The following is a 14,387-nucleotide window of genomic DNA, read 5'->3' on the forward strand; positions in this document are numbered from 1 at the left end:
GAACCATTCTGGAGGACCATGTGCACCCAATGGTTCAAACATTGTACCCTGAAGGTGGTGCCGTGTATCAGGATGATAATGCACCAATACACACAGCAAGACTGGTGACAGAGTGGTTTGATGAACATGAAAGTGAAGTTGAACATCTCCCATGGCCTGCACAGTCACCAGATCTGAATATTATTGAGCCACTATGGGGTGTTTTGGAGGAGCGAGTCAGGAAACGTTTTCCTCCACCAGCATCACGTAGAGACCTGGCCACTGTTCTGCAAGAAGAATGGCTCAAAATCCCTCTGGCCACTGTGCAGGACTTGTATCTGTCATTCCCAAGACGAATTGATGCTGTATTGGCCGCAAAAGGAAGCCCTACACCCTACTAATAAATTATTGTGGTCTAAAACCAGGTGTTTCAGTTTCATTGTCCAACCCCTGTATATGTGCGTTGATCAATCTTTATGTATATCTTTAATCTTTATGCCTCTTCAAAAGGCTCGGATTAAACTGCTTGATTGCTTTTAAAATGTCTTATGTCTTTTTTTTTGAAGCATGAACAATTTCAAACTTTCAGTCGATCTCAAAACTCTCAGGTTTCATTTAAAATATCTTAATTTGTGTTTCAAAGATGAAAGAAATGGGTTTTTCATGACATGGGGTGAGTAGTTGGTGGCAATTGTCATTTTTGGGTGATCTAACCCTATAAATACTGAGGTCTCTGGCTTCAAATCAACATAATAGTGCATCCTCCTACCAGTCGTACCTATTACAACTGTCTGTCAGTGATATATTTAGACTAAGCTGGAGTGCATGTGTTACAGCTAGCACCTACAAATTTAAACCTAATTCCCTGTGTGCAGTTTAACAACAACAAAAAATAAGTCAAGGAAACAAGTTACTGAGCAGACTACCAAAATGGCTGCCCATACATTCAGAGAAACCATGATTCTTGTGGAAATAGTAACAAAACTGGTGATTGAGTATTTACACGTTCCGGACCAGGTGTCCAGCACCTTAACAGGCAACAAAACGTTCATCATATGATTGGTGCCCCTTCAACCATGTGATAAGGGATCATTGCACCACTTCGTAACATCTAATGACTGAATTCAAACACATACAAATAACACAAATAATAATTAAAGATGCTGCCACAGTAGTCACCGCGAACTCTGTCATACTTTTTTTATTGGTACACAAACAATTCACTCTCTCTTCTACGGAATTTAGGCCTCCATCCGTTTTGTGGAAGTCTTCCAACTGGATGTGGTCTCTCAGCCCATGATTTCCCTCTCCAAGCTTGACAAAACACTATGGTCATGCAAGACCTCATGACTGATCTAGACTGACCAGGTGGCTCTCGGTAAATGTCCTACTTCACTGAATGTCAAAAATAAATAAAACTAGAAATGTACTCGCAATAATATGTGAACTGCAGCCTTCCCTTTAAACCAGTCTCAAATTTTTGAAACCGGTTTTCATACTGTGGCTGTACATTCAATTCCCAACTTCCCTTTTCCAGGCAAAACCTGTATTTGTACACTGATTTGTATATATGCGAACACTGCGAGTAAGAGTTTCACATTATTCCTTATTCCATTTCCTCCAGAGAAACAGTGTTCAAGACAAAACGAAACAAAAATATGCCAAACGATCAAAGCATTGCTCCCAATTTCTGAGTTCCTATTTAAAGTTCTTAAGAGATTGTTTGAATCAGCCCCTTCCCCATTCTCTCTTTATATTAAGTGAACAAATAGTCCTTAGATTCAAAAGTCCAACTGCTGGAGGATGCAGTTTAAATGGGTCACATGACACCTGAGTCCCTCATCACCCCGGGACTTCTACAAACGGACACAACAAGCTTCCAGTGAGCGCATACATGAGGATGGGTACACATGCAAGTCTTTACAACAGTCCCTTGGCAACAAGAGGGTGGGGGTGTGTTGGTAGCAGTTGAGGTTCAAGCATATAGACACCAAAGAGAGGCCCAGCTTTGGGGGTGGGGCATCACCTCACAACCCACAGTATTCTCATGCTAATCACAGGATGGCTGTCCTGTTCCTGTGGGGATATGCGGAGTTGCCCTGGCAACACTTCCACTTATTTTTCCTTCTTAGGCTCCTGTCCTCCTTTGTTATGCACAATCGCCGACCCGCATACGCAGCGTGCCTCTCTTATGCAAGTGCCAGAGTTGCAAAAATTCCTCAGGCATGGCGTGAAATCTCGAGGATGGGAGAATGTTGTCATAATAATGGTGGCTGACCGGCCGCTCATCCAGTCCCACCGAAAATGGCCAGAAACCATAAGCGGTCACCTCTTCACACAAGCCAAGGGCAAGGCTCACCAGGAACAACCCTGTGGACAGCCGTTTTCCATGGACGCCGTGGTTCTTCCAGAATCGACCAACGTTTTTAAGGAAGTCCGGGTTGGCAAACAGGACAGTCTGGTTGGAGGCGGAGTCTGCAAGGGCGTGGTATGCCCGCAGGGAGGGGTCAGTGCCGGGTTTCATGGAGAACGCTGGTATGTAGATGTAGCTGGAACCATATGCCTTCATACTCTCTATGAAGGATTTGCGGGACCATAGTAGGTTCTGAAAGCTGATAGTGAAAAAAAGAGGAACAATAAACATTTTTTTTTATTTTAATGTCAATATGCAGCAATGTGTTCTGTAAAAAAGTGTAAAAAAATGTTCTTTCTGTAACCAAACTGTTTTATTTGAAGATACCGTGGCCACAATGGATGAATGAATGAATGAATTCAGAAATCAAATAGACCCCTGAATCTAACTGCCAGTCTATTACTGAGCCATGGTTAACTTTAGCTCTATTTATATTGTATTTTGTTAAACATCCTGTTATTTCCTTGGCATTGTGTGAATAGTCAAGTTATAATGAATAAAGTGTCTGAGCTTGAGCTTGTTTCTAAATGTATCATATACCTTTAGGAACACTCACATTACAACACAAGCATATTAATATGCTGTTTTTAATATAAAAAAAATGTTTAAGAAAAATGACCATGGTACTAACAGGGCACTTTGGAGATCTCCTGCCAGCTAATGCAAGAAGTAAACAAGCTAATCCACTAAGAAAGGTCGATATTCATCCCTCAAGACATGTAGTCAGCTGTCTGGAGACCTGTGTGTCCTTTTCTGACCATTCTGTCTCTGTTTTCCTGCTGTTGCTGCATGCTGCTAACTTCCCCAGAAACCACAATAGCTACCAGCTGTTTCACATAGAAGGGCTTTATGAACTCTATCAGACAACAGAATGCATTGTAATTGTAAGGTAAGATGAATAAAATATGGACAAACTTGTAATAGAAAAAACATGGTTCAGTAGAATGAGAGAAATAATTATTTTATTGAAACAACCACAGTATTGCAGAAGAAAAAAATACCAAGTCAAAACAACGTGATTTATCAGATGTTTGACTCTTGGACTAAAATGAAAGATAAATGGATTACCCATTTAGGGATGCCAAAAGTATTGGTACAAAGTCAGTACTAAAATAATTGGAATAAAAAAGATCCTCTTTTTTCTTCGGCTTGCTCCCTTTATCAGGGGTCGCCACAGCGGAGTGATCCGCACAACCGATTTGGCACGTTTTACGCCAGATGCCCTTCCTGCCGCAAACCAGCCCTGAGAGTGCATTAACTCGTGCAACCCCAGTGCTGGGACACACTCACTCACTCACTCATTCACACACACACTCACTACGGCCAATTTACTTTGTCCAATTAATCGGAATAAAAAAGATAACTATAATTGAACAATTTCAATTTTGATTAAATTCAGCAGTGCTGTCACCAAAGCAAAGCCTGCTGTGACAAAAACAATAGTGTGCATCTATTATGAAAACTACAGAAATCTCCAGGTAGAGCAGAAAGGTGCTGCCATGAATCTAAATCATTGTTTCCATTGTTATCGGTATACAGAAATGTTGTTATTGTAATTAAATAAAGTATCATAAGTGAATCATATAACCCCACTATAGACAAAAAAAAAAGAAAAAAAAAGTGAAGAGGAGAAGACACGTACTTCTTTTCAATAATGCTAGGATTCGCGCTCACCAGGTGTGTTCTGGTACCAACATCAGTGGTGTACTCTTTGGACAGAGGAGGAAGGTTACATCTAGAGGTAGAGGAGATGAAGAAAGATTGCAGAAAAAGTTTTGCTGGGAGTGATGTTTTTCAGTTTGTCACAAGAAAGCATTGTTTCTTACAGTAAATACAATAATAAAAGTCCCAGGTCTTATTGTGATGTTACTGATACATTTAGCTTCACATTAACACTTTGCATATCACAGGTTAGCACAGGCCAGCAACCGGCTAATCAAGGTCTTCAGGATCACTAAATCTTCTACGCAGGTGTATTGGAGATAAACTCTGCAAGAAAAGTGGCCCTCCAGCAGCAGTATTGGACACTCTTGGGTTAGCACTAGCAACATAATCTAGCCCCTGATTCACTGATACTCTCTGTGACCATCAAGCTCTGAGCTTGACCTGACAAGAAAATGACCAAATTAAAAGACCAAGCTGACCTGAGCAATTATCAATCTCTCCTGTCCTCTTACTCTTTTCCCCTTGTTTCTGCTGCCAAGGCCACTTAGTACCAATACATCTCCAATAATAATCAGTAACCACTTTTCCACACTAAACACACACACAACCAACCACTACTTGAATGCGCTCCTCCTATTCTTCTCCCATTCCTTAGAACATGATCCTCTCCCATCTTCTACAGGAAACTACACTGCTGTTACTAACTCTCACTCTAATCATCACATCTCTCATGACTTTCAACTTTCCTTCCATAATTAAGTAGGCTGAGGCAACCCCACTGCTAAAAAAAGTCAAAACTTAAACCTAGTAGTCTCTAGTCTCTCTCTTCCCTTTCTCACAAACTCCCTAAGTATTCAATCAGTACTTTTTCTCTCACAGGACAAGCTACCCAATAACAACCAATCTAGCTGCAACAGCAGACATTCCACTGAAACCACCTGGCTGTCAATAAAACTCTACACCTGACAAGAGAGAACTCCAGATAATCTGTTCTCATTGCTTTGTTGCCTTGAATACTGTAAATAACCAGATTCTCCAATCTGACCTGGGCTTCACAGGTATGGCACTTATGTGTTTTCAGTGTTACCTTACAGGCAGATCCTTTATAGGTTTCTGGAGAGGAGGGTGTCTGAACTAAGCACTGGGGTGCCTCAGGGTTCAGTGCTTGGTCCTCTCCTTTTCTTGATATACACAACCTCACTATGCTTGATCAAACAGGCACATGACTTTTCCTATAACTGTGGAAGTAATATGCAGCTCTACCTGTTGTTCCAACCTGATGGCCTCATAGTCTCAGCTTGCATCTTTGCTTGCCCTTCAGACATTTCAACTTGGCTAGAGTTGGGGCTGCTCAACCTTGCAACCCCAGAGCTCGTAAACCACAACCAACCAGTTAGTTGACTACCTTGTCGCTGTTTAATTGGATTCATCAACACTAACGCCAACCAGAACAAGGAACCTGGGGGTAGTGTTTGATGACCAGTTTACTACCCACATCTCAACAAAAGCCTGGTCATGCAGGTTAATGCTTTATAATATCAGGAAAACTAGACTATTTTTTCTGGGTACATTGCGCAGCTCCTAGTCCAAATACTTGTCATTTCAAAACTGGACTACTGCAATGCTCTATTGGCCAACCTTCCAGTCAGCACATATAAGCCTCTGCAGATGATCCAGAACTTGGCAGCACATCTGCTCTTCAATCAATCAAAGCGATTCCACGCCATATTTCTCTTGGTTTTACTCCACTGTCTTCAACTGGAAGGTATATGCAACTGGAAATGGATCCTCCTACCTAAAATTCCCTTCTGCAATTTAGAGTCAGTGAATGAGGGGCACAAAACATTCCTTCACAATGAGGCACCTTTACACCTCTGCAATGGGATGAACTGCCTACCTTCACCCATTACTACTTTTAAGAAACAGTTGAAGACATATCTTTTGCTCATGCACTTTTCTAAACCACAAAGGTTTTCTCTTTCTGCATTTCACCTTTGCTTTAGTTTGTGTACTAATGTACTAATGTTTACATTCAAACTTGGCATTATGTGTTGCAAATATTGCTAGATAGATGCATTTTCTATATATATATATATATTAGGGATGTCAATTTTCGATCATTTCCATGATCGATTGTCATTTAAATTAACGACCAATTAATCGATTAATCGTTAACCTAAATGCTGCAAATTGCGTCTATTGCAGCGGCATGCAGTCACCGGCATGACAGTAAACAACTTAAATTGTTTACTCACCCAAATTAAAGGGGTTTTAGTCTGAATAAAATGCTAGTAGCAGGATTGTAAAATGAATAGATGTGATTTGGTAAAATGAAGAGAGCGCGCCGTACGTTTGAGATCATTTTACTTTGTTGGCTGTTTATATCTCGGAGACGCTGAACGTGCTTTTTCAAATGGTTTCATGGTGCTCTTTGTTGTATTTTAAAACACAATGGCAATGTTTTCAATTGACATTATGGCATTTAAAATAAAATTATCCCAAACACAAGTACGGCGCGCATGGCTGTGCTGCACAGTCAGTGAACTGCTTCCATTGGCGCTGCTGCGAAAAAACACACTGCTGCTCACATGAAACATTTTTATGCGAGTATTATGATCAGTGCTTAATTTGATCCTGCTGGATCCTGTTCCGGAAAATGTCAGATTTTTAATTTTTGCGTTCCGGTAGGCCTGTTTGCTTTTTAAAGATCCGGCATTTACAAGCGCATTAGATCGTGACAGTGCGTGCGTGCATACGAGACGGAGCGAGCGTGGGTTTGGCTAGATGTATTTGGAGGTTATTGTACCTCTCTCATTCGGCACAAATCCAAATGTTTCCATATTCGCAATGTATTTGAATGTTAAACTATTATTTATAATGTAAACTAGGCTTTGTAGGCATATGCTACTTTACGCGCATTCGCATATCAATGGAAAAATCATCCTCTTCACAGGAGCAAAAATGTGCTTGGCATAACAGCAGAGTGGACCAGTATACGGACTATTTAAATTGACCAGTGTAACCTTTTATATGTTTGGTTGACTGTATTTGATTTTGATAATGAACAGCCTGCGATGTAAGTTTGAATTGCTAGAATATGTGGGGTGTGTGTGCGTGAGGCGCCGGCGCGATCGAACAGTTGAAACATAAAAAAATCTAAATTTTTGGTCATACAGATAAGAGTAAGGTAAGTTATAATTCGAAACCGCAAAGTGTTTACTTTTATTTTTGCACACTCACAATAAAAACAGAAGATTTGTGCTTTTGTAAAATAAAGCAAACAAACAGGATGCGTGTTCAGTTCTTGGTTTCCTTTCCGTGAACTTGTTTATGGAGCGCCGCGCCACACATCTGTTTTAAATCTGTTAACTTAATTATTAAGTCGATATATATTGCTTTTTGTTTTTAAATGAAAACTAATTGTGTTATTTTTATTTTAGGCCTATTTTCATTTAACTTACATAGGCTATTTTCCTTAAAACATCCCATTTTGAACCAGGGCTTGAAAACCTGTGCCCTAGGCTAGTTAGGTCCATAAACTTGTGAACACTCTTAGTTGTGGCATCACCGTTTAGTGACATCATTGAATGTCCCGGGAAAACTGAAGCTGTATTGTCAGTGTCAGTCACAGCGCCTTTTAATTGCTGTTTTGAATCCGGCAAATATTTATTAACAAATTATAAGCTCTGATTATAACACAAGTGAGGTATAAAAGAGGAATAATTGGTTAGCTGGCAAATGTTACATCGCGACCATGCTTTTGGATGCCGTTCGAGCCCATATACATTTACGCGGCTTTGTTCTGGTTTGCCGGTTGGTTACGAATTTCCACAAATGTAATAATATTTATTATTTATTGTTTCTTTTCCTAAAACCTCACCGTCTCACCCTCTAATTTCGAAGGTTTATTTTATTGTCATTCACTTTTAATCACTGTTTTCACATCTCTTACTGTGGTAAACATGCGGGAAGGGAAGTGAAAGATTTCATGGCCATGAATTAAGAATTCGTTCTATTTATTAATTCGTTCCCTCATTTTAGTTAAATCATGGGTTATTTAATGAATAAAATTAATGAAACAGGGACAGTGGCCACAAATGAATAAATCGTAGGAACGAATTAACAAGTTGTAGGAATGAATAATCTATCTGTCCTGTGTCCTGCAGCCCTGCAAAGCACAGTGCCCGATATGAAAGAATTATCTGGGGAAATGACCTAGGTACTACATTTTTATTGCTTTCCATGTTGAAGAATTTTGTGTTGTTTCTATTTTAATGTACTTTTAAAGTTTAAATCACATTAAAAGCTTAATTTTATGAATGAATGAATAATGATGCATTTATATACCGTCACCGTCACTCACTGCCGCTTGCACGTGTTTTGTGCACCCCAAAAATTTAATAATAATAATAATAATAATTCATTACATTTATATAGCGCTTTTTCTAAGCTGTTTAAGAAATTTGAAATGGATTAAAAGGTAAATGTGTTAAATAAACATACTTATACTTTAGATTAGGGCTGTGCGATATGGACAAAAAAAATCTATCGCGATTTCTTTGATATACATTTTAATTCCTTTGTTTAACCGTTCTGATTAATCTGTTTAATCTGATTATTAGACAGACTTCTATCCGTATTAGACAGAACTGTTAACGACGACGACGAACAAGAGGGAGAATGTGAGCACTGTGCTCAGTCAAAATAAAAGTCTGTCACGCCGTCAAAATAAAAGTAAAAGTAATAAAAAAATATGGCGATATATCGGTATATATATATAGAGTATATATAAATGTAAAACTAATTCTGTTTGACTTTGGATATGATTTGACACTTACAAACAAATATTACTATCTTCTCACCTCATGATAAAGTCAGCTTGGTCAATTTCTTTTCCACAGCCACTGTGTTTCAGGACCCCTCCATTGCCCACAACCGAACACTTCTTCAGAGGAAGCTGCAATGGTGTATCCTAGCAACATAAAAACAGTGGGAGTTACACAAATGGGTCAAAGCAATACAGAGTCTCACACACACACACACACACACACACACACACACATCCCATTTCCATTTGTTTATTTTGATGAATACATATTCAAATCATGGTTACTTATATTCATACGCTTCAAAGTGCGGTGAACTTCTGAGTAAAACTGAATCGATGAAAAGACCCTTTGTAAGACCCCCTGCCGATTAATTTTACATTACAGGCCACAATTTCATCTCACATTCATAATTAAACACTCATCATCAGACATTTTCATTCAACAGGAGTTATAGACAAACCAAGAAAAAGCCCGCAATTTTTTTTTTTTTTTCACTCTTCCCTGAGTGGTGGTTAGTGTATTGCTAAGTGGTTGCAATAGTTTTTTGTATGGTTTCTTACTGGTCCAGAGCAGTAGAAGGAGAAGGGCTTACCCCATAGTCTGTATCACATTATGATCCCTACATATGGCTTGGGTCTACTAAAAAATCAATAGACTTGGTGTGTTAATACAGAATGCTGTCAAAGATGTGCAGCTATACTATATATATTCTACTTCAGAGTCATATCAAATACTAAAACAGACATTTTAGTATCCATTTGTTTAGACACATACATCATACATGACATATTACTAGTAAGCATATGACATTTTGACTTGGAAAAAGCAGGACAGAGCATATACAAACATGCCAGAAAGATTAAGGCAGATTTTGGTCAGCAGAAGGTTTAAGGAGAGATGACACATTGAAAGTAGAATAGCTTAGACAATGTCCAATACAAACATACAGCTCTTCAACAGCTTGACAGTTATATATGCAAGGAGAGTGTAAGGATAAAGATTAACAAAGGAAATTGTTTATCTGTTACCACACCTGGCTCTTCCTTCGCAAAAAGGGCCATTTAGTCACAAGGAATATGATAAAAGACTGTAACCTACGCTCTTTTCTCTCTTCCATGTGGTTTCACTAAAGCTACAAATTCATACTTCCAGGTAACGATCCCTACCATCTCCCAAGTAATCTCAAATTGGCATCTATGATGCGCAACAGATTTCAGAATCAAACAGTTGGTGGTTGCCATTGACTTCCATAGTATTTTTTTTCCTACTATGGAAGTCAATGGCAACCACCAACTGTTTGATTACCAGCAATCTTCAAAATATCTTCTTTTATGTTCAACATAAGAAAGCAACTCATACAGGTTTGGAACGACATGAGGGTGAGTAAATGATGACAGCATTTCCATTTTTGGGTGAACTATCCCTTTAATATGGCAATTAATCATGAATGAATAATGCAGCAAAACGCTAGCAAATGCACTTTGGGTTCTTTGGGCTGTCATTGCAAAGGGTTGTTAAATAGACGAGAAATGCACATCATCATGCTTCGACTTTTTCATTCTGACATTCCCACAGTAGGAACCAATGTAGTGAAACTCAGTTTATTTTCAGTTTACCACTAAAAAAAATAGCTAAAAAGGCTGAAGGAGCATAAATCATTGAAGAAAATATGCCTGTCGGGAGCAAACATTGAAGCATCCCATTGTGTTTATACTATATATCAGCACTCTCTGAATGAATTAAAGAACAGGAATGAACTACTGTATATTTTAACCTGTAAATGTTCTAATCTGTTGTTTCAGGGTTTGGGATTCTCAAACATTACTGGAAGATGTTTTTCGTTAATGCAATGATCTACACCTATGCTTACAGGAAAATCCACTTTAAATAACTAATCTTTTGGACACCAGTTGGTAAAACATCATGCAAAAATCTCTAGAAGAATAAAGCTCTAGGTAAGATCATATCTGTGCTGTCTTATCTGGCGTCAGTGATACATAATGTTCTGATAAACATTACAAGCAGATGGTTAAACTCAATTTCAGTAAGTCTGACGTATGCTGAAACATAATACTGAGAATGACAGTGAAAGTCATTTTTAAGACTATGCGTGTAAAAATTAATCTTTTTAATGGCTTTTCTGGTCACAAAAGAACCATTTACGACTAAATGTACTATACAATTATTCATTGACCCCTTTTAGTTAAAAAAACAAACAAACAAAAAACTGTGTCCATAGAAACATGGCTGCATAACCCATAGATCTCATTGAATAAATGTACTAAATCACAGTGTAACTACATTAGAGTGAGGCAGGCGTTGTGTGTTTGTGCGTCCATCAATAATGAGCGTGGGATCTGAGACAGTGTAGGAGGAACACTGCGACTGAAAGGCGGCATGGTGCCCAGTACAGGACAATCAGGACCCATGCGGGTGTCTCTCCCATGCCTGTTTATTTTTAGAAGATGGAGTGCTGCGCTGAGCTTCATGGAGAGTGGGGGTGGAAAGGAAAAAAAAAAAAGGACCAACTGCTTCGCATTCAAACACTTACACATGAATAATTATATATATATTTTTAGCAAAAACATTCCAGACATTTATCTGTAAGTTCAGGTAACTGAAAAATATGTTCAATTAGATTTAAAACACCATAAGTGTGCTGTCACTTTTCTAAGTGATCAAACTTTTATTTGGTGTGCAATTAAATGCACAACAACAAAATACCTACTAATACTGTAATACTGAAAGAAACAACAGTATTTGCTCTCTCATGATTCAGTGTAAAATTCTTGTTTTGGTTCTGCTGAATGTTTGGCTAACCATACTTATGTATGCATGTTGAGCATATAATCTTGAATTAACAGGAATTTGGAACAGTACACTCTTCTGTCATGCATTAAAAATTATATTAGGATGACGAATTAATGTGAAAATACAGTGATACCAAGGAAGTCAACACAAGGACGTATTATCCGTTTAATATTAGTTTGACTATTTTTAGTCTTACTAAGCTGATGCCAGACTTGGATTCAGATAAATAATTGCATTTCACAAGAATCACCAGTCACACTTACTAGATCTATACCCCACCATAAAGATGAGGCAGCAAAATCTAGTCATATTTTTTTTGGCTCATTGACTTTTATGAAAGACAGTACCTGAACAAAGATTGGGTAGGTTTCATTGGTGACCGTGTGATAATGGTAGATCTCCCCATCGTACCACAAGACTTTGCCTATTGGCGAGTTCTCCTTAGTAACAGCAAACATCCTCTTTGGGTCACAGCATTCTGTCAGCAGTTTCCTGTCAAGAAAGAAAATGAGATTTTATGACACTGATTATTGGAAGCAGAAGTAAAGGCTTTTGAATTAGTCATTTCAAATTGACTGGGAACAAACGCGCGTTTTTGTAAGCACAGTGTCTTTTATTCAGCAAAAAGATTTCTGTGCAATTACACTTAAATAATTTAATTACCAATGTGAACGTGAGCATAAATGAAAAGCATTTATTAAATAATGAATGAATGAATACATAAATACTGCAGGTTTTGTGAAGTTAAAGTTAAGACTTTTTAAGTCCAAGTAAAGAAAATTGAAGGAATTATTGAAAGGGGCCCACAATGAAATGTATCAAAATAAAGTGCATTTATGATTAAAAGAAGAACAAATATCTGCCAATTTATGGAAATGTGAATAAAGACTTTTTAAAGACTTTTTTCTCCTTCAAGTAATGTTTTACAGCAGATCTTTTCTATTGTGCAACAGACTTATTCCTAATTTAATAATAAGGAAGTATGATATGCTGACAAAACAATATTTTGCAACAGTTGTCGCAACAAATTTCAATCAAAAAGTCAAAGGAATATAATAATAATAATAATAAATAACAAATCTAATAACAGAATCACCGTCTTTGTGACGTTACAAAGACCCGCCTTTCTGGGAGTTCACAGCGGGGACAGATAACGTTTCAAACGCGGTTACCTCTCTGCGCATGTGCGTTCTCTTAAAGGGGTCATATGATGTTTTTTTAAAGATCATTATTTTGTGTATTTGGTGTAACAGAATATGTTGACATGCTTTAATGTTCAAAAAACCCATTATTTTTCAAATACTGTACATTATTGTAGGTCCTCTATGCCCCGCCTCTTTTTCGGGGAAGATGTCTTTACTCTGCAATACTCATATCAGCATGAGAGCCAGATTACATGGATGAGATAGTGATTGCAACCGCTCCATTTACTTAATTACAGTAAGAGAGAGACTACATGTCATTCCAAATCGCGTCACGGTACCAATTTATCTAAGATATGTGGCCATACGCATCATAGATGCGCTCACAATGAATGAATAATTGAATGAGACGAATCAAAACGCAATGAAATAACGTTACCTGTACAGATCTACTCCGGTTTGGTTTCTGCTCCACGTTTGTCCCTGCCGCAGAACCTCATCCACCATTTCCTTGTCGCTGGGGATCCTGTACACGGGGAAGATGTAGAGCCACAACAAAGCCAACACACCCAGAGTGGCCCATATATACTTGCTCCGGTGACATCTCAAAGACACCATTCCGCCGATCTGATCAGACAAATGCCTAGTTCAAAAACACGTGCTCACGGCTGACCCGTTTATTTCGGTGCCTCTGCCATTAGGAGCAAAAACCCGCTGAAATACCGTTATCCTGCTATTAACATTACGCGGTGTGAAAGAGGCCAACAGCGGTGTAGCAGTGTCAGATTTTCATGCATGCATCAAATTCCTCCTCATTCCATGCACTGCTTTGCTGATGAATGAGCTCACAATCACTGTCGATTTATTCTGGGATGCGATCGCCTTCATCGGTCCCGTCTGGCCCAGCAGGAGGAATCTCACGGGATTTTATACGGGATCCAGATATCTTCTGCCCCCATCACCCCTAATGCAAACCGTCTAGAACTCTCCAACAAATCTGATCCCTGCGCTAGCCGGCTTCATATCACCTTTAACACCACATCACGGCCCATTTCTCATAGTGTCCCGCTATGCAAATTCATTTTTAGGCCTTCCCTCTCAGCCTGGCCGTCTCGGATGTAATCTTCCAAATAAGTGAGAGACAAAGCTCAGTTTGTGAATGCTTTAGCACGCATAACTGCCCTCATTATTTGTTACGGTGCTGCCCCCTTCTGGTTAATGTAGTCACATGAAAACGGCTGTATATAACTAGCGTGCATACTGCACGTTTTACACCGTATGTTGCCTACAAATGGTATTGTGAACGCAGTACGCATGATCAGAAACGTGCTACTTTTTGTAACAAACGTGTTTCGGTCAGTGCAAAAGTGTCTTTTTCACATTTTCTATAGGCTACGCCTCAGATAATTTCCTACTACATTTGAGTCATACAGTTTAGGGTAAGACGGGGTAAAATGAAGATTTCACATCAGTGTTTTTGGATTTGTGGAGCAAAAGTTATAGATTCTTATATTGAAGTAACAGAATTGGCAGACGAAGCCCCCAAAT

The 14,387-nt window shown here is 38.8% G+C and overlaps 1 protein-coding gene across 2 annotated transcripts; it reads right to left on the reverse strand.

Annotated features, from left to right (window-relative positions):
• Nucleotides 1-1,179: 1,179 nt before the first annotated feature.
• Nucleotides 1,180-14,025, reverse strand: st8sia1 (ST8 alpha-N-acetyl-neuraminide alpha-2,8-sialyltransferase 1). 2 transcript variants are annotated; one of them, XM_016571870.1, is made up of 5 exons: nucleotides 13,279-14,025; nucleotides 12,045-12,189; nucleotides 8,920-9,029; nucleotides 4,035-4,127; nucleotides 1,180-2,591 (listed from the first exon to the last, which is right to left on the reverse strand). In XM_016571870.1, exons 1-5 carry the CDS (start codon nucleotides 13,455-13,457, stop codon nucleotides 2,129-2,131), a joined length of 990 nt encoding a protein of 329 aa, XP_016427356.1. In that variant the 5' UTR covers nucleotides 13,458-14,025; the 3' UTR covers nucleotides 1,180-2,128. The 2 variants fall into 2 exon arrangements, with proteins under 2 accessions (XP_016427356.1, XP_016427357.1); XM_016571871.1 differs by lacking the exon at nucleotides 4,035-4,127.
• Between the last annotated feature and the right edge of the window lie 362 nt (nucleotides 14,026-14,387).

This window comes from Sinocyclocheilus rhinocerous, unplaced genomic scaffold (genome assembly GCF_001515625.1).
Source record: "Sinocyclocheilus rhinocerous isolate Xijiao unplaced genomic scaffold, SAMN03320098_v1.1 scaffold952, whole genome shotgun sequence".
NCBI classification, from domain to species: Eukaryota; Metazoa; Chordata; class Actinopteri; order Cypriniformes; family Cyprinidae; genus Sinocyclocheilus; species Sinocyclocheilus rhinocerous.